This window comes from Acipenser ruthenus, chromosome 24 (assembly GCF_902713425.1).
Source record: "Acipenser ruthenus chromosome 24, fAciRut3.2 maternal haplotype, whole genome shotgun sequence".
In the NCBI taxonomy this organism is placed as follows: domain Eukaryota; kingdom Metazoa; phylum Chordata; class Actinopteri; order Acipenseriformes; family Acipenseridae; genus Acipenser; species Acipenser ruthenus.
In genome coordinates, this window is record NC_081212.1 from 13,828,139 (window position 1) to 13,849,638 (window position 21,500).

General features: G+C 40.1%; 1 protein-coding gene across 3 annotated transcripts; it reads right to left on the reverse strand.

The window, feature by feature from the left end:
* Positions 1-4,136: 4,136 nt before the first annotated feature.
* Positions 4,137-16,613, reverse strand: LOC117429061 (protein FAM219B-like). Of its 3 annotated transcripts, none has more exons than XM_058998400.1 (6): positions 16,471-16,613; positions 12,202-12,301; positions 10,763-10,853; positions 7,779-7,856; positions 7,309-7,357; positions 4,137-6,435 (listed from the first exon to the last, which is right to left on the reverse strand). In XM_058998400.1, the coding sequence occupies exons 1-6, from the start codon at positions 16,489-16,491 to the stop codon at positions 6,280-6,282; spliced, it is 495 nt and encodes a 164-aa protein (XP_058854383.1). In that variant the 5' UTR covers positions 16,492-16,613; the 3' UTR covers positions 4,137-6,279. The 3 variants fall into 3 exon arrangements, with proteins under 3 accessions (XP_058854383.1, XP_033904099.1, XP_033904097.1); XM_034048208.3 differs by lacking the exon at positions 16,471-16,613 and adding an exon at positions 16,229-16,463; XM_034048206.3 differs by lacking the exon at positions 16,471-16,613 and adding an exon at positions 16,011-16,462.
* Between the last annotated feature and the right edge of the window lie 4,887 nt (positions 16,614-21,500).

Consider the following 21,500-nt stretch of genomic DNA (forward strand, 5'->3'; position numbering starts at 1 on the left):
TTACTGCAGGTGGAGCTGGTTTCAGTGGATCATGGCGTTTACTGTGGTGTCTATGACAAATCCAGTTTCCAGTTGAATAGTGGAAGTTGAGTTGGAAGATCAAAGGGTGATGCTAGAGAATTTTTAAAGAGTGTTATTCTGTTGGCCCAAGGCAAAACACACCAGAGACAAACTGCCTAAAGTGATTGTAGCTGATAAAATACTGCCGTAACCCTTACTTGTACACTTCTAGTGTGCAGTTTTGAAAGAAACAAATGTGGTGTGATTACTGGCTATGCTTTCAGATTGGGTTGCAATTTCCTGGTCATTTTACACGGTGTAAAAGTGTCCCCACCCTTTCAGGGCCTTCTTTCACATCAGTGACCAACCAGCTGCTTCCCCTAATGACTGACATGCTTTGTAGCCAGTAAGATGCTTTGACCCCAAAGACACTGCTGAGGTGAAAAGACCTAGGAAGTGAAGCAGTAACACATTTCCTGGAAGGAAAGCAAACTGAGATCCTACTTTAACCTAGTGTAGTACTAGATATCATGTTTTAAAATTGATATAACGTGTGTCCCTAGCAGAGTACTAGATATCATGTTTTAAAATTGATATAACATGTGTGTCCCTAGTATAGTACTACATATCATGTTTTAAAATTGATATAACATGTGTCCCTAGTATAGTACTAGATATCATGTTTTAAAATTGATATAACGTGTGTCCCTAGTGTAGTACTAGATATCATGTTTTAAAATTGATATAACATGTGTGTCCCTAGTATAGTACTAGATATCATGTTTTAAAATGAACAATGTATAACACGTGTTTCTTTCAAACCTATGGTGAATGGATGTGCACACGACCGGTAAGGGGTAAACTCAAACCTGCCTGTATCAATGTCCAGCCTGGGTCAGTAGTTTATCTGCCTTTTGTGTATAGTATTATATATATATATATATATATATATATATATATATATATATATATATATATATATATATATATATATATATATATATATATATATATGGTTGTTTTACACCATTTGTCCCGTTGACTTGACTTTACAGACGAGGCTGGTAGACAGAAAAAAAAAAAAAAAAACGATTCTGAAAGGTTTCCTCACAATTTCCCAGGATGCATTTGCAGCCTAGTGCATACACTTTAAATGCTAGGGTTTATATAGTCAAACCCCTTTAAAATCACTTCAAATGGACGGAGAAGAAATGGGGACAACAAGTGGCCTTTACTTTCAGGAGATGAACAATAACCAGGCAAAATAAGCATGAAAACACAAGTGATACAACAAATGCCTTGTTTGCTGTGGAACTCAAATATAGTATCGTAGGTATTACATTGATAACTTTAATGTAAAATTAATAAAATTTCTTATCACTATACAGAAAACACACACCGCAGGGTTTTCTGTGCTATATTGTGCTATTGTGCTTTGGTCAGTACATTTCAATAATTACTTACATGTAGTTATCATACACGCTTGTATTCAAGTGCTGTTAAGTGGGGTTGAAATTATGGTAAATGGGAGCGATATGAACCAGGACTTGATAATAACCAAAGTGACATTATCATGTGTGTGTCCCTACTGGCTCCTATTCTACTCTGGCCGGGACACTTCAATGTGGCGATAAGAGGAGGGCACATTAACAGGAGTGATTTTAACCGGGTTCTGCTGTGTGTACACATTACATTCAAAGCAGTGGATAACATAATATGCTTTATTTATAAACAGCAACACAAAATGAATCTGTTAAATACAAAGATTCAAGTTTCTTAAATGTAACTATAAAGGATAAATCTCATTATTGCATTCATCACTCAAAAACATTTAGGGGGTCTCATACTAAAAAAGAGTTTATAGACATGACTGTCAGGTGAGTTGCATAGTACAGAGTGCAGGTAAAGCAGCTACAGACTGCACTGTTTGTAAAATACAATAGATATACATGATTTGTATAAAGAACGATACAAAAATATACATTCAACAAACAGAAAATCAAACCCTACACACCAATTAGAGACGGACAGAAAACAAAGCTGGAGCCTCTCACACACACACACAACATATATTGCAGATCCCTCAATTTCTTCCATCACCTGATGGAATGTAGAAAGCAATTTTGAGCAACATTAGTATATATCCATAGAACACCTGGGGGCTTGAACAGGTGTTAGTGGACCCACAGAACCAATCTGTGGCTCCAGATCCTACGATAACAACAGTCTCTATATGGATTTACAACACGGCATATCAGACACTTCATTCGAACATCTCGAAAAAAATAGAAGAAACTACAGGCAATCTGGGGCTTTCACGATGTTGCGAGACACACTGAAATCCTGCTGGCGCTAGAGCAAACACAATCAAAATGGTTTTGAGGCAACATAACTCAACCCTTTTCATCCTGGATATACCACATGTATGGTGCTGCCATAGCAATGCTTAGTAACTTCTTTTTTCAACACTGGTAAATTAGCGAGAGGAGTAACAGTTCTGCTTTGTTGTACTGGGACCAATAATACACCATCCTAGTGTTAAATTGTAACAAGTTTAGGTTTAGAAATTATGTAAACATTATTATAAATTCATATATTTTACAAACATGACCTTTTAACATATGACCCTAAACTATAAATCGCAGCCTGAGACTGCTTCGAGAAGAGATCTGTGATTGAACAGTGAATACGCCAGTCACTTTCTCAATGAGCCTCCTTCTAATAGAAAATATAACCTGACCTGGGATAACCTACCATGTTGCAGTCCACATACTTCTTCATTCTGTGTAACAGATGGTTCATTTTAGTTTCACTTTAATTTTTTTTCTGAATTTTACCCCTTTTCTGACAATGTCCTTCAATATTTAAAATGACAAGAGTAAATATACATGTGCAAACATGAAATTGCAAAAAGCATTGAATGTGTAACGTGCTCATTCAAAGAAACGCTGACCAAAATCTATTTTATAAGCTCTTATTTGCACAAGCAATTATAAATGTATCCCCTTTTCACGTGATGCAGATCTTTAGTTCATTCCTGGATTATGTTACTCATCACATTAATATGAGTGTTTCATCCTTTTGCCCACTCCCTGTGATATTGGTCACTCAAACAATCCAACTGCAATCACAGCATGTGACCCGAGAGGACATGAAGACATGAGATAGAAGGAATAAGACACTATTTAAATGCACAGCTGAAAACAGTAAGCACAGAAAGGGGGTGTGGAATTGTTGAGAGAGTTACTGGGTCACATTGTTAGATGGCGATGCGGCGGGGTTGTAAAAGCAGACTCACACGCCTTTAACCTGCCAGACTGGGTCCTGAAACCCTGGGTCAAATGACTCCAATAGATACTTGATTCTGGAATTTCATTCAGAATTATTTTTGGCTCTAAAATACTGATACTAAAACCAATTCAGAAACAGTGGGGTTATTTAAATGATGTGGACACAGCTGCTCTTGAACAGATATTAACACTGCTGGTGTTTACCACCAGGGGCGATTTGCTTAAATTCACAAAAAATAATAATAAAAATAATACATAAACGCCTAAGAGTCACCGCTGTTTACTTCATAAAATATACCTCTGTTATTGACAGATACTGGATTGACGCTGCTAAGGAAAGTTCAGCAATACTAGTTCTTCAACAAGCCTTTTTAAACACATACTGAAAAACAGTATATATTGCAGGATATATGTGTGTATATATATGTGTATATATATATATATATATATATATATGTGTGTGTGTATATATATATATATATATATATATATATATATATATATATATATATATATATATATATATATATATATATATATATATATATATATAAAACAGTTAATAGATACCATACTATAATACAGTCCAGAAACTATAGTTCACAATATACAGTATTTCAGTGCATAAAATGTGCTTCTAGGGAAATACCAAACCGATTTCAAAACCTTGTGCAGCACTGCCTGTAATATAGTGTATGGGGTTTTTGTATCAGTTGATAAAACAGCTCTTAAATGATAGGTGTCCGTTACACAGAAACTGATTTAAAATCAGATACAAAGCTGACAATGTTCATCCCTGTAACTGTACTCTATCTGTATATTGCCTGCAGTGAGTCACTGGTCTCCTGCCAGCTCAGGGGCTGCATTGCCAGCTTATTTTGCACATAAGGGATATGGATCCTTCCTGGTTTGAGGATCGAGTGAAGAATGACCTGGAGTCCAGGTTTAATCAATGGATATCACAGTATGGGTTTGAGAGAGGGAAATGAGACCTGGGCTCTGGACTCCAGTCTTCTCAAGCATTGCAATTCTCACTAACTCTGTCATGTGGTCAAACTTAATGAAGCCACAGGACTTTATCCACTACAGTAATCCCACTTGCAGTAAATGGCTTACGCAAACAGAAAATACAGTTCAGGATACTTCTCTACAATCAATCCGCTGTTAACCTCGGATTGCTAAACTCCATTTAACAGTTCTCATTTACCAATAGGTATTTAGGTATATGCCTGGCTAGAATTAGAATTAAAGTTAGTATTTAGTATTTTATTTCCATTTTAGTAACACAAACGTACCCTCACCTCCTAAAACAGTCTGGTATTTCAATAAACAAGGGTGCTGTATGTGCAGAATTCAGCCACAGTTTCAATGTAGACAATATGAGTAAACAAGACCCGGGATTTACAACATCAACATCATTCTGCGATTCATCCATTTGCTTTTCTGTCTTTATTTTCTCTCAGGTAAAACCCTTTATTCTGACGTTCTCTGATCTACCAGAGAGGAAAGAATGACAGTCCAAATGTATACGGTTCAAGTAATAGGACTCCTCTTGATCCTCATAAGTTCTATGGCTACAGTACACAAAGGAAACTATGCAAGGGACAGTGAGTTTCGATTACTTATAACATACGCAGTAAACAGGCGAGATGAAGGGCCAACATTGGCATTGTGGAAGGATAACTGGCTTTACCTGAGTCAAAGAGGAAACACATTCTAGATCAACAACAGAATATTAAGGGGAGAATGCGGTTATGCTAGGATGCTATCAAATGTTTTTAAAGCCTTAGGGCCATGTGCTGTATGAGCTAATAACTTTTGGTAATGCTACTTAAGATAGGATACTAATGATAGGAGCTCATACTGAATACCGTCCTTGGTTATCAACACAATAAAAAAAAAACTCAGCTACAGAAAGACACCACCGCAACTCCCCGCCCCATCGGTGCTAACACAACTTTATGTAGGAGACTGTAATAAAATGTTCAAAGGTTCTCCTGTGACATCACTTACCTACTTAGTGCATGTGTGAGAATCATTCGATTTTCTAGATGATTTACAACGTTTTAGTTAAGTCCAAGCACTCCCTCAAAAGAGAACATGCAATGAAAGAGGTTTCTGACCAGCAGTTTGTTGGTATAACTCCAGTTACAGAACCACTGCCAGCTGATAATACTAAAAGGGGCACAACGCTGCGTGTAGTGTTGCAGAATGACTGAAAGCAGCTGAAGACCAGTGGAGATGTAAAGTACAGCTTTTCTATTGTACTCACGCCATAGCCCTGTACTCTGGGGATGAAGAACCCCTTGCATTAAATGAATAGGTGCAGTTATTAAAGAGGGTTAAAGCATTAACCGAACACTGCTTAGTGTTTACAACAATGTCATTCAACACCTGTCTCCTGGTAATACCGCTTTTAACATAACGGAAGGATTTTGTTTCGGAAGTATATTTATTACTTATGGACAAAATGCAGAATGAAACCTGTAAACTGGGCTGTCTGCTTTTCCTTGCGGCGTATTCAAATCACAGCGTCCCCTTACAAGCACGCTGCTTTGGTTTTAGTGTCATGATCAGTATGGTTATTATTTGAATACTCCAGAAGGATTTGACAGGCAGTTTACTGAGGTTTGACCCTGCTTTCTGTTTGTTTTAATGCCATTGGTACTTGAATAATGATTATCAAAGCACTGTTAATTGCACTGTTCTGCCTTTAGAATGCTGTAGTGGGGAGCCATTGTTACAAGACTGTGCTGTTTGTGTTCTGCATTGTAACGGGTAGAAAGCGCTCCTGTACTGGCATTACAGGGCAAATGGGAGCAGGACTATGCTGCATTCTAACCGATTCCGTGCTATAAAGTGCCACATTAGAACGGGGAGCAGTGTATATTTGAAAAAGGTGTTGGATGGGTATTTGGTTTGTTCTAAACTCTTAAGAGACTCTCCCACAGTGCAAAGTGTCCGAGATGCAACCTGCCTCCAGTCAGTGTCACTGAATAGAGCAGGAGGGGGTCTCATCACAGCAGCACACACACGAGGGGGACACCACGGCTTTGGGTGGAATCAGGTCCAAGTCCTCGTCGTCAGGAATCTCATCCAGGTGGTAGCCGTCCTGAAGAAGCTGCCGGTTCAGGTCCTGGTTTACCTGCAGGGAGGCAGAGAGTCAGTAACGCAGAGGGGCCTGTCTGTGCGCTTTACTGGGGAGTCGAAACGTTATCACAAATATCCACGTGAAATACAGATGGCTTTAATGATCATACATTTGTAATTGTTACCCACATTTGAACTTCTACATGCAACAAACTTCAGTTGTATCCAAACATCTAAAAAATAAAAGGGTCCATTTACTAAATCAGTTCCCTGCCAAATATATGCAGTTCATCTCATTTAGGGTTGAATGGCTAAGCTGTCATTCTGAAGAGATCAATTTAAAAGTATGATGATTTGTTTTATGTACTGAATCTGCAGATTTCCATAATCATGTTTTACACTAGTATACACTTCCTTAATGTTTAAAGAAACTTCATAGGGCCATTAAAAGTCAGCCTTCTGTTGGATAGCCCTGGAACAATGCACTGAAAAGATGCCCATTCAAAAACACTAGAATTAGTCCTGCACAGCTAGAGATGCAGGAGGTATGGCTGTAGAGTCCTGCACAGGACTCTACAGCCATACCTCCTACAGCCACACCTCCTAGAGATGCTAGGAGGTTTGGCTGTAGAGTATTGCACAGCTATGAGATGCTAGGAGGTGTGGCTGTAGAGTCCTGCACAGCTATGAGATACTAGGAGGTGGTGGTGGAGTCCTGCACAGCTATGAGATGATAGTAGGCGTGGCTGTGGAGGCCTGCACAGCTATGAGATGATAGTAGGCGTGGCTGTGGAGGCCTGCACAGCTATGAGATGATAGTAGGCGTGGCTGTGGAGGCCTGCACAGCTATGAGATGATAGTAGGCGTGGCTGTACACCTGGGATCAGTGACCCTCACAGGGTAACCAAGGTAAGACAGCAGAACCCACCTCTGAAGAGGAGTATCCGGAGGAGTGTTGAGGCTCCAGCTCAACTTCACTGGAAACAAATAGAAGAGCCATTAGAACGGGTATTCTGTAAGCCTTTCCTATGCACACATCTAAATGAAACTGTACTGAACTTTGATTGGCTTGGAGGGTATAGGTAAATACTGAACGGTGTGCAGCTGGGCAAATTGAATAGCAACAATGAAAACTTGCATCTTTATCTACAATCTGAGTATAGATAAAGCATCTGAGGGATCAACGTTGCTATCCTAAAATCCACAATAATGCATTTCCTTGTGTTCTTTATTGCTAAATAAGTTCGAGAGAGCTGTTAGAGCTGGGATCCTGAGGGCATCCTCCAGGAGAATAGCAGATCAGATCAAAAACATGCAAGTGATATTCATCTCATGGTCAGGTTCAGTTATCATGCTTCTGCTGATGAAAGAGAGGAGAGCATATGAAAATAAACATACCTGTCTGAATCCAGGGATACAAGCGTGTCCTCAGCATTCTGACTCAAAGCAGAGTACCCCTTATTGAACTTCACACTCCTGTGAATATTACAGCAGAACACATGCAGATATTATAGCATTCACATTACATTCTTACATTTACAAAAATACAAGGATTAAAAAGGGCTGAGAATTGGGGGTACAAAGCTTCTCAATACCCCCTTATGTTTTTATGATGTTTGAAATCACTCAGTGTGGTTCCACTTGCAATTACTCCAATACTGTGTTAGACTCTTTTGGTAAGTCTGTATTAAGGTGCATTCAGATCTGCTCTTCAGCAGTTGTTGCCTGCCACAGATATATATGTACTGTAGGATAGGTCATCCAAAGTGTCTTTATAGAAGTAAGAGATAGGGGCATCGTGTAGCAATACTGTGCTGTGCACTATATGGTGCTGGTGCTTACTAATTTAAAGACACTTGCCTACATTTCCTATGTTTGTGGTTGAAGAGCAGCTCCTGAGCTCAGGGAAAAGCACCTCAACAGACATCACAAATAAAAACACACTACTGCAGTAATTGCACAATTAGGGATGCGAGTTGGTTAGGAGTGATTTGGGTTTTTAATCAACTCTTTCAGCTGTTTGACATCCAATTAGTTTTTGTAAAACCAAAATGAAAGTTTAAAACTACAAAAACAAACTGCATTTGTACAGCCAAGTGACTGGGACTTGGGATGTGTTGGGATCTTTTTTTTGGTCATTTTTTAACTGTGATAAATAAGCTCAAAACAGTGTTATTGCATGACTCATAACAATGTATTATACAATTAGACAATGTAGAATGAATACAATAGTGTTAAGAGACAATAACCTTTTAGATGTATTATTTTCCTGGTACCTCCATTGTCATCGCAGTCGACTGGAAGAGGCAACTCACATCTGAGTAGAACTGCAGCTCACCGTTTTCAAAATTGCAATTACTTCATCAACATGGCTTCAAAGTGACTGTGTGGCTGCCTTTTAAAATAGTTTCTAAAAAGAATGTCACCTAGATTTATGTCAGCAAAAAACTAAAGCTAGCCAGCAGCAGGACGTCCTAGAAAAGTTATTGTTTAGTACACTTGTTTAGTACAGCCTGCTACTAGAATACATGCGACTCTGTGGATGCGACTCTCTGAATCCAATCAATATGCTGACAGAATGCAATAACAAAGCAATCAGACAAACTAAACTCATGGAATTCCTGCACAGTCAATGAAACCTCCTTAATAAGAATAAACTGACCTGCTCGCAGAAGCATCTAATTTAATTATTAACTCAAACTTCCAGCGTCAGCTTTTCACTTCTAGTACTGCACCACCACCTTTCATCAACAGAGCAAAAAGAAAACAGCCCTAGACATCTGAACACCCAGACTCGGTGTGAAGCCGTGGATCTTCCTATCGATGGCAATCAGATAAGCGTCTTCATAACCTTTGATTTATGTTACCATATTACAAGGATTAAAGGATGTTAATATGAACCGTCTACATGCAGCAATGTGTAATGAGCTGCTGTTGAAAATGCAGCCGCTTAGCGCCGAGACTGATGACGGTTTTTCATGGGACAAAAAAAAAAGTTGGTTTCGGTTAGGTTTGGAATTTAATCAAATGTGGGGTTCGGTTTGGGAAAATCCTAACCGCTGCATCTCTACTCAGCATGACTGCAAACTCCACACTCCACACAAGCAACATGGGATTTAAACATCATGACTGCAAACTCCACACAATCAACATGGCATTTAAAACATCATGCTGCAAACTCCACACAAGCAACATGGGATTTAAACATACCTACTCTTTAAATCAAAAAAACATTTACATAAAAGCAAAAACAAACATGTATCCCTCAACAAAGGGAGCGAGCGACTTCAGTCCCCTTATCACTGCCCCTGAAGTCCACTCTTATTTCCAATACTTTTTCTCCATGTTGGTCTGCAATATTTCCCAAATGCTTGCACAGTAAATGTGTGCTTGTCAATCACCTTCATCCCCTACAGTTTCAGTAAAGCAGATCGGCACAGTGTGTGCAGAGCAAAGTAAGCATGGGGAACCAACATGGAGGAAAAGACTAGCAATGTTGAAAATCATTTTAGACTGAAAAACGCAGTGATGCTATACACAGCACGGCTGTGCATTCAGCTTTCACTACAGCTGCTTGCCATGGGATCTACAACAAACCTGCTATACCTGCATGGTTATACTTTCTGATCTTTTAAAAAAAAATACGCACATGCATCCACAGCTGAGTATAAAAATGCACTGGATCATCTTTTTTCTATTAAGGTGCAATACAAAAGATAACCACAAGGTGGTGGTGCTGCTGCAGCAGCAGCTCTGTCCCACTCTCCTATTTGAAATGAAATCATTTGTATTTTAAGGAGTCTTAATTACGTGGTATTTATATGTGGTTGATTTTGGACCCCTCAAACTTTAAAGCAAACTTTAACAATTATTTGAGCTAGTTGAAAACGGATTTGGTTGTTTGTCATCAACAACCCTGAGCTTGGTGTAGATGAGAGGGGGTAGGGTGTTACCTGTTGGGTGATTTGCCATGGAATGACCCTATGTCAAATTGACTTTCCGCGAGTTCAGGAGCTGCTCCTCACATTATAGGGCACTGTATACCAGCCAAAGTGTCTTCTTAGAGGTAGCAGTCTGTGCCATGATTAGCTAGTTTGGATTAAATGTCCTATTGTATTGCTGGAAGTACACAGCAGATCTATAAAGACACATTATTTGATACAGCCTATGTAACATATGCCTTGGGCAGGCAACTTTAACTGTAAAAACCCTCCTTAACTCAGATTCAAGCACATTAACAAAGTAAAAACAATTACAACCACTCTGATTGCAGCATCATAAAAAGGGAAGGGGACCAGAAACAATAAGATTATACTATATTTTTAAGCTACTTACTCTTTAAATGACAAAATATTATTAAATATTCATGCAGCATATTTAACCTCTTTGCTCCCAGTTTCGGCTGCTGGACGACTGGTCCTCCCAGCATTCCTTTCTTCTTTAGCGCCTTCCTAGCCTGCTCTCTGTGCTTCTCTGCAAGACAGGCAAGGCAGGAAGAGTTAAACAAACTGCAGGGCTAGGAGAACTTCCCTGGGAAACACAAGCCATTGTAATGCGTCCATTCATTGGGCTTAAAGAATCAGACCAGATCAGCACAGCAGGAAGGCCTTGCACTGCCTCAGTGTCATTCAGGCACTTGAAGCTCTAGAGTTACACGATGTTGTGCGATGTAGAGCTTTCTTTATTTTTTTTAAACTTAGAGTGACCAATTATTATTTTTATTTATTTTCTCTATGTTTTTTTTTCTTTTCTCCTCACTGCAGCGAGTTCCCACACAGCACAGACGTTCTGAGGGCGTGTGAGCGTCCTCTGATCTCACAAGCCTGAAGCCAGAATCGCTTTTACGCCGAGCAATCCAGAGCAGAGGTGGGCAAGCTACCGATCCTGGAGAACAGAGACCAGCCCTGCCTCTTATCCATGACAGAGTTACACGATGTGCTGAGATGTAGAGCTTTGATTGATGTGCACAAGTACTGTAGTGTGGTGCTCTCGATATGATGTGCACAAGTACTGTAGTGTGGTGCCCTCTATGATGTGCACAAGGCAAGAGTCAGGATTATACTACAGTTTACTGCATGTGCACAAATCACATTTGTTAAGCATTTTTCTTCAGTGCAACACAGTGTGGTAAAGCACAGGGTTAGTCATAAAACTCATTTAAATTCTGACAAATCACCACAAGGTGAAGCAAGTTCTACCATTATCAGCCCAGTGCTTTGACCTGCAGATATGTGCAACAGGGCTAACCATGAAAACATTACTGTTCATTAAAATCAAACCACTAGCAAGCCCAAGGCTTTTTGATGATCAAACTTCTGGGTATTAGGTTAGACACGTCACCTCAAATATCTTGGGCTTGCCATTAGTCTCATATCGATGAGTTATCAGTGCAACAAACAGACTGTTTAATGGAATAGCTCAGGGGTCTGGTGAACTCAATCACTTGTTTATCCCATTATGCAGTAAGCATTACCTTTCCCTACAGACTACGTCAATCTGTGTACAGTCTGATTTCTAACCTAGCTTGCACTAGAGGAACCAGCTGGAACACAGTGTGGATAATGCTTGTATAAGAGTATAGACTGCACAAAACTAAATCAAATATACAAATACAACTCCAAAAGGCCGTTGTGGGAATTCTGGATCAAGTCCATATAAAATATCCATTGCAATGTGTTTTCTTCCAAAAGATGTGTTCTATTCTTGTGTACTTCTGTGAATGTATTTATTATGGTCTGTGTTATCCATAATTACTTTTACTTGTATGGGGAAAATCCTGCCCTAAGATTCCCATGCAGTGCAGCACCGTGGCAGTACTTACGCAGTTTGAGGTGAATGGGGGCAGGTTTGGGCATGATGTATGGGCCACTCTTCTCCATGGGCCTCACTCCACTCTCTGTCCACTTTACTGTGCTGGGACCCTGAAACCGAGGGATAAAAGCAATGTTAAAAACAAGCAGCCTGGAAGATTCTTGCATGTCATGATTATTTTTAAAGCATGTGTGTCTAGATCAGCAGAGAAACAGAAGCAGAAGAATTCAGGTATGATTCAAGCGTGACATCAGTCCTAGCATCTCATACTGGTTCTCTCATTTTCACAGCTGAGGATCATTCATTTCGAGGTGGGAGAGTGCACATGTTATACTTTTTAAATATGTGATAGAGAGTCCGTGGAGCACTGAGGTGAAAAACAAGCAACGTCAAGAACGAAACCACCAATGACAAGTTAAGGTGAGGTGCTGGGAATGGAATGGTGTCCAAATCCAAGCTCTGGAATCCCAACAATTACAATAGTGTTGCCTTATACATATCATACAGTTTGGTCCTCTGCACATTTATTTCAAAGGCATCAATGGCCTTTGGAATTGAGATGCATGCCTTTGTCATATAGTTTACTCATTCTGAACCAACACAGATTTATATAGTGTCCAGTTTAGTATTAAACTGGACACTATATAAATTATCAAATACATACGTAAAGCAGGCCAATTCATTTCCCTTTCAGGGCTGGGTTAAAATCCTTTAATAAATCTCTGCTTCCACTGGCACACCTGTGCAAGCAGGTTCATTCAGGTCTCAGATTGTCAGTGTGCAGAATGGTTAGTAAAGCACTCTCTGAGCAGGTTGAGCAAGCACACCCCTCCAAACAAGAGAATATGATGTTGCAGAGGGTCACAGGGTTCTCCCCAGGAATTCTACAGCCGGGCGGCAGAACATTATAGCCAGGAGCACTTTTAATGGAAAAACAAACTTGCCTTTTACCTTAAATATATAATACAACAAAGAATTTGAATAATGTGTTGTCTTTTGCTGACTATATCTGGTTGCGCTTTTTTATGTTCTACATTTTCTATTTCATTGCTGTTTTTTATTATGGTAAATGACCGTGCTTATTTAGGCACTCTACGATTTGACTGGGGAAAGATAACGTAGGTTTATTGGAGTTCACAAAAAAAAAAAAAAACGGAAACCTTTTTAGCTTAATTATTGAGCTTATTGCTTCATTTAAAAAGTTTTCAGGGCATTTTGTTAATGCACATCTTTGTTTTTCGCTATTATACATTTTTTGAATGCAACTGTTCATTTTAACCATTTTTTTGTTTATACAACAGTATTCGCAGACGTTTGGTCACCATCATAACTGCATGAAACCGGAGTGTAATAATCCAGCATTTAAGCATTTGTATATCACCTGACAAGTTCATCTGATATCCCAGCACGCCTTTCTTCTTAAAGGTGTATCAGCCTCTATACATGAACGCCCAATATCTCTCACAAGCACCTGGGTACATAATTTTACGATAGGAATACTTTTTTTTTTTTTTTTTTATCTAGATATAATTTTACAGTACAATAATATGACAAGAAATGGACTGAATGATAATACCCTAAAATAATCTTAATATTTTTAATAAAGTAGCCAGCACAAATCTAGTATTAGGCGGTGGATTGCGCCAATCGCCGGCTTATTTTGAAAACCCTGCATTCATTGTCACTATTTTTGCTTTGAAAATAAATCGGTTATTTATTTTAGCAGTCATTTAACGTTTTAGCCTCTCGAAGTGCTTAACACAGAAAACCCACCCCTTCAACTCTCCGATAGGTTAAAATGTTTTGTGTAGATGTAAAACAGCTGTCATGTGGTTCCAAGACTTTTTTTTTCACCCAGCAACGTGCAAATGATCTAGTTAGAAGCGCATTCAATCCTTATTGTTAAAGGCACAGTAGCATCTGTAAGACGGGCGGATCGGGTTTTTTCAGCCAGACGGCGACAGCCACTTCGTCGGGCGGCCTACCCTGCTGAAAAGGCCTGGGGAGAACCCTGGGTCACACATCACAGGTCAGGGCTGAGGCTGAAAAGACGTGCAGGAGGCGCGCAGGTCAGGGCTAAAGCTGAAAAGACGTGCAGGAGGCGCGCAGGTCAGGGCTGAAGCTGAAAAGACGTGCAGGAGGTGCGCAGGTCAGGGCTGAAGCTGAAAAGACGTGCAGGAGGTGCGCAGGTCAGGGCTGAAGCTGAAAAGACGTGCAGGAGGTGCGCAGGTCAGGGCTGAAGCTGAAAAGACGTGCAGGAGGTGCGCAGGTCAGGGCTGAAGCTGAAAAGACGTGCAGGAGGTGCGCAGGTCAGGGCTAAAGCTGAAAAGACGTGCAGGAGGCGCGCAGGTCAGGGCTGAAGCTGAAAAGACGTGCAGGAGGTGCGCAGGTCAGGGCTGAAGCTGAAAAGACGTGCAGGAGGTGCGCAGGTCAGGGCTGAAGCTGAAAAGACGTGCAGGAGGTGCGCAGGTCAGGGCTGAAGCTGAAAAGACGTGCAGGAGGTGCGCAGGTCAGGGCTGAAGCTGAAAAGACATGCAGGAGGTGCGCAGGTCAGGGCTGAAGCTGAAAAGACGTGCAAGAGGTGCGCAGGTCAGGACAGGCTGAAAAGACACACAGGAGGTGCGCAGGTCAGGGCTGAAGCTGAAAAGACGTGCAGGAGGCGCACAGGTCAGGGCTGAAGCTGAAAAGACGTGCAAGAGGTGCGCAGGTCAGGACAGGCTGAAAAGACACACAGGAGGTGCGCAGGTCAGGGCTGAGGCCGGCTGCCCTCAATGCTACCAGTGCCGTGTCCTTCACCTTTTATCAGCACTGAATCACAAGCACCGAAATTAAGGCTTCTGAGCAACTTCATCGATTTTTTTGCACTCAGCACTGTGACAGCTGTAATTTGTAAAATGCTCTTTTTGTGAATTCACCCTGGACTAACCTTGGTTTAGCCATGGTCTCTGAATCGCCGTTTTTATAACCGTCTTCCTTAATGGAATAGGCTATGACAACTGAAAGCCGCTTTCACACTCCTACCCAGGTCCCGACCAGGGTTCTCGCTACACGGTCACAATCACGCGTAGTGTGAAACCAGAACGAGTCGTAGCATGACGGCCATTCGTAAGCCGACGGAATAACAAACAGCCATGTGAAGGTTTCACTTCGGCAAGCAACGTTTCTGTTTAGCCATATTTTTGTTGCTTGAGACACAGCAGGGATGAAGAAACATTTGCTCTAATCAACATTTGGGCCGACGGTTCAATCCACAGAAGCTTGGATGAAAGCACTCGTAACACGCTGCTTCCGGCTCATTGATTCGCGCATTGTGTACACTTGCACCTGTCACCCAGGTCAACCTGCTTTATCAAAAGCAGTGTAAATCGCGTAGCCAGCCCGCATGACACCGGGTTCTGACCCGGGTAAAGCATGCCAGTGTGAAAGGGGCTTTAATGCATTATAGATGTATTACCTAAAATAGTGCAGTGAACAATCCATTTAAACTCTAGTACAAACACACCTTAGAAATATTACATGAAAAACAACCCCAACACACAGAAGCCTCGCTTTGAAGAGACGGCTTTGGTAATAAGGAACATTCTATACATTTTAGTATATACTATTATTATGACAAGTAGTTATTAATTAAAACACTGCCATAGACTTTAAAACGAAACAACTTTGAAAACCGGCCCACGATTATAAACAAACGCTACTTTAAAATCTAATGTTTCTCTGAACAGCAGTACTGGTATGAGAAAATGTACAATATGTTTATATATTACACGTTCATTGCATATTACATATATAATTCAGTAATTCTATATTTGCACCCACTTGCACGGTTTGGTTCTCCGGTAGTACTATTAGGAGTGAATCTCTCTCTCTCTCGTCTATCATCTCACTCTTGTTTTCTTTTCTCTTTGTATCTTTAGTAACTTGACGGTATTCTCATTCCTTTCGCTTCCACGCCATTGCCGACACGCACATTAAATATTAAAAATGACTTGATTAAACCGACTCATTTGCGACTTCTAGACTGCTTGTGAAGTTACCCAAACCGCCCAGCTGTTTCCGCTTCCAGGTGACAGGAGAGCCGCAGCAGCATCAGGTCGGTGCTCACGTGATTCTCGTGTCCGTGTAGTTCTCAGTCAAAGACGAAAGCACGACCCAGCCTGGCTGTAGCGCTGACGATACACTGGCTAACTTTGACCAATACTAAGAAATCCACTAGGAGATTAATACAAAATCAGTCTTCAAAGAATCAAGGTTTTACTTTGACTCTGTGGATTAATACCTGAGCTCGACAAAGATACATATTTGAGTGTCCTTAGTACTTTTAGAGAATGCTACTTCATACTTTCCAACATTTGGAGGAAACAATACGCTTCTGCAATATGACTGGATCTGCACACTGTTCAATAAGAGCTAACTTATGTTACGTAGCGCCACGGCAGAGCTCTCTGCCTATTGAACGCAGCTGTGGTCATGTGAACACAATTCCTGCTGGCAGTGTAGTTCACTAGCACCAGGGGCATCCGCTAAAGAAAAAAAAAACAGTAGGGCGCACACTGTCCCGGCCATAGGAACTGTGGAATGTATAGTAATTAAAACGAGGCTGTTTTTCATATACAGCCTGGACAACCACCTACAATACAGTGAAAACTCCGTAATACAAGCACGGTATTAGACCACCTCACTTTAGGCCAGTCCTGAAAGAATCTCCCTCAATAATAAAGCCACCCACATTCACTATGAGGGCTTATTCAGTCCCAAATCTGTGTTAAATACCTCTCTATAGACCAACATGCCACTAAGAGCCCTAAACATTATTAGTGTGCAACTTAAATAACCCCATTTATAAATGGGTAAATGCATGAATACATTGGCTAAACTAAGAATTAAAAACAAAACAAAACAAAAAAAACCTCTGGTTTTAATTTGTTTGAACAAATTTGATATACCTTCAGTCCTATCCCGTCCCCCAGCCAGTCACATTACACTGGTAGGTAATGGGTTTGAGGTGACAACCTATGGGATTGCTAATTCAATAATTAGTATTTTTAAAAGAGGGCAGTTACTTTTTCAGGAATCCCCATAATTACGTGGCATTACGAGAGCAAGCGGTTCACAGTGTGGGAGTGAGTGACGTGCTTCCACGGGGGTCTGGCGACATGCCCCTCTCAGAGAATTTCTGAAAAGTTAACTTTAAAATATGCATTTCCTGCAACCTAGAATGCACATTTTTACATTTCAATACAACAAAAAATCTGTATATGTTTCATTATGTCTCACAAAAATCTCACTTACAAATTCCACCATGCTGAAGAGCCTTCCCTCTCTTCTTAACCCTGTGCTCATGCTGAAGAGGCTTCCCTCTCTTCTTAACCCTGTGCTCATGCTGAAGAGCCTTCCCTCTCTTCTTAACCCTGTGCTCAGTGCCCTTTTAAGCAGGTGGTATAAACTGACTTACTCCAAAAGTATCCTTTTTTTAATTTGAGAACTTACATCTCTTACCCAAGTGCACAAATACTACAGGAGGAATATGCATTTTTGTGCCTACATGATATACTGGGATACATAGCAGGAGAAGCGAATCGTGGCAGGACTACAGCACTTCTGAAATTGGTAGAGTACTGAGTAGGTTACCAATTTGTACTATAGCTCCTTAATCTGTAGAGTTGGCATGTGATGTGCATTTCAGAGAAGAGGCTCACAATTTATAATGTTGGTTCATTGCATTCCTCCTACTACCAATAGTGATTTGCCAGCTGCCATTACATTTTCCAATAAGCATATATCTTCCCTATAACAGACTGCGATTTGGCTATAGTTAAAATAACTGCACTTTATTTTAGTATGTAAATGTATATATTGCTACACAGACATTTATTATCAGTCCCATGTATAATGCATCAGAGAAAAACCTAAAACAACTTTTGAAACATTCTAAATCATTAAGCATTCCATGAATTGGAAATCTTTGAATGGACTGTCTCTACCAGTATCTTTGTTATCTACCATCTCTCTAGCAGGCAGTACCATGTGGATGTGGCTCTAATGGCCTTGCAGGGCTGTGCAGGAAAAAAAAAAATCTTCAGATGAAGCTCAAAAGTCGGTACACATCAATTTGTGGGGATTTGGTACCAAAGTTCGAAATTCGGTATTGTAGCTAAATCGGCACAGTTGGAGGGTATGACACTCTCTTGAGAGATGACCCTTATATTAAAATCAAAAGGACCATGATGAGATGTATGTGTAGCAGCGGGAGCAGGCCTGTTTAGTTTTTTCATGTTTAGTTTTCATGTTTAGTTTTCATGTTTAGTCCTGATGTTTAGTCTTCAGGTTTAATTTTCATGTTTAGTCTTCAGCCTTAATTTTCATGTTTAGTCCTCATGTTTAGTCTTCAGGTTTAATTTTCATGTTTAGTTCTCATGTTTAATTTTCATGTTTAGTTTTCAGGTTTAGTTCTCATGTTTAATTTTCATGTTTAGTTCTCATGTTTAGTTTTTTCATGTTTAGTCCTCATGTTTAATTTTCATGTTTAGTTTTCATGTTTAGTTCTCATGTTTAATTTTCATGTTTAGTCCTCAGGTTTAATTTTCATGTTTAGTTGTCAGGTTCAATTTTCATGTTTAGTTTTCAGGTTTAGTTCTCATGTTTAATTTTCATGTTTAGTTTTCATGTTTAGTTCTCATGTTTAATTTTCATGTTTAGTTCTCATGCGTGTTTAGTTCTTGGGGTGGTGGGAAGCGTGTGTGCCTGCAGCTAACATTACATTTACAGAATGCAAACAATCTGGAAAGACAAGTATGGTTTCTAATGAACTACAGTGCACAGTAAACAGTCACCCATGAATCATGTTGTTGTAGTGTAAAAGAGAGGCTATTATATTATCCACAGTAGTTTGAACTCTTACACTTGCTAGTGAAGTGCTTGTGTAACAGATTTCAACATGCAATATGCCACTGGCTTCTCAAATGTCACTGTTGTTTTTTTTTTTTTTCTTTTGCATGAATCAGCCACCGATCTATAGTAATAGGAGTAAACTTAACACTGTAAACATTATTTTATTGATTGTGCCCAAACGCTTACTAATGTGCACAACGTACATCACCAGATAGCAGCCGACATGCAATAATATGCAACCTTAAATAAAAGGATACATTCTGCGGCCACTGTGAGGGGCTACGCCCCCCAGTTTGAGAAAAGCTACAACCTCTTCTCGAATATTAAGCACGTCTGATTAAAAGGGCTTTCATCCAAACTTCAACTTCAAATGAAACAAAAGAAACAGTTTTCGTTATGCGTGGTTAAACGTGAAACAGATATGGCAGTGGTGTGTTAAGTGAGCTGCTTTCATCAGTGATCCGGGTGAGTGGAAACTTGTTCTGAGCTGCTCCGTTACTTAATGCACCCATGGTTGACATAGCACTCCAAGAGGCAATATGATCTACTGTCCATAGAACACAGTCTACCATCATGTGGAGAGAGGTTTTGTTTTGCTACAGTAATATCACATTTGAACCATGAAGTTTTAGCTACAGTATTAGAGATGGTCATTCCAATGCTCACAAGTGACTGTATTCAATGCCCTGAAGATCCCATATCAAGTCATGTAGCACATATAAAACAGCAGGATTGATTTTATATTAAAACCATACCATTCACCCCTGGCCTGTACTCTGTGCACTGTGTCTACAATTAGGCAGACAGCAGCATTGGACCGTTTCTCTCCCAGCAGACTGTTTACATTGATTTGGTGCATTTTGGCAGCAGTATTTACCAGTATTAAGAACATTGTCAGGACACCCCTAATTGAACTGCATGATGAAAACGTACACATACTTTATACAAGAAAAGATCAACCAATTCCAGGTTAAAACCCATTGTAGCGGATTCACCAAGCTGTTTCATTTAGTGTAATTTCAGAAAAGCAGAGTTCTTGCCTATACTTTTCTGAAATTAAACAATTGAAAATTATTATATCTGCACAGGTTCTGAACTCTTTGGTAGCATGCACTGCACACGTTCTGAACTCTCTTTAGTAGCGTGCACTGCACACCTCTGCACACGTTCTGAACTCTCTTTGGTAGCATGCACTGCACACCTCTACACACGTTCTGAACTATTCGGTAGCATGCACTGCACACGTTCTGAACTCTCTTCGGTAGCATGCACTGCACACCTCTACACACGTTCTGAACTCTCTTTGGTAGCATGCACTGCACACCTCTGCACGCGTTCTGAACTCTCTTTGGTAGCGTGCACTGCACACCTCTACACACGTTCTGAACTATTCGGTAGCATGCACTGCACACGTTCTGAACTCTCTTCGGTAGCATGCACTGCACACCTCTACACACGTTCTGAACTCTCTTTGGTAGCATGCACTGCACACCTCTGCACGCGTTCTGAACTCTCTTTGGTAGCATGCACTGCACACCTCTGCACGCGTTCTGAACTCTCTTTGGTAGCATGCACTGCACACCTTCTGCACCCAGATTGTCAGTAAATGAAACAAATACTCAAATATCAGCAAGAACAAGGCACTAAGTTTTCATCACTGCCTTCCTATTAATTTACCAAACCAAATAAGTAACAGCAGCTATTATCTATCGTATTGGTCAAGAGAAACACAGTAAACACACACCAATGCAAAGAATCAAAAAGTATATTTACTACTATATAACTAAGTCTAAGATACTACAGGCATTTTTTTTTTATTTTATTTTTTTTTTTTTTTAAACAGAATTGTGAAGATGTGGCTGTCTCCTCAAGTTGATAGTGTTGTAGGGATTTTGGTTTTATGTATTCAAAAAGTAATACAATTTTATTTCCATTTAAAAAACAAAGTCCCCTAGATGCCGCTTAACTTTGCAACGGTGTCATACCCACCTGTACTTTTCTTGTTTCCCTTGTGTTCGTTGCTGTTAATATGCAGTCCAAATGAAAAAAAAAATTGCAGGCGTCGTCTTATTAAATTTTGCACTCTGCTGAGATAGTGGGCGGGCACTCGATTGGCTATTGCTAGGTAACACTTTGCTTCTCTAAACTAATAGGATGCAGTCCAAACTGATAAAGGTGAAGAGGGTATTCAGTTGCAATGGTCACATCCTTACCCCCTATCGTTCCAGACTGAGCCCAGAACATGTTAATATTTTGGTGCTTCTCCACAGTAATTTGAAATAAAAAAGCAGCATTATTTTGATGACCCTGTGTGAGCTGGAGTGAACACTACTTCCAGTTAGGTAGTGCCTGATAGAACTGTAGTACCAGTGTGTTGGACTTGTTTTAAAGCTTTAAAAATTAAAGTTATCTTTCTTG

What these genes read in the sequence shown, in the direction of transcription:
- LOC117429061 (XM_034048206.3), bottom strand. Translation starts at nt 16,073, where the DNA reads ATGATAGACGAGAGAGAGAGAGATTCACTCCTAATAGTACTACCGGAG. An exon ending in CGGAGAACCAAACCGTGCAA is followed by an intron (nt 12,302 to 16,010) that starts GTGGGTGCAAAT and finishes CCTCGGTTTCAG; the next exon opens with GGTCCCAGCACAGTAAAGTG. An exon ending in CCGGATACTCCTCTTCAGAG is followed by an intron (nt 6,436 to 7,308) that starts GTGGGTTCTGCT and finishes GCCTCCCTGCAG; the next exon opens with GTAAACCAGGACCTGAACCG.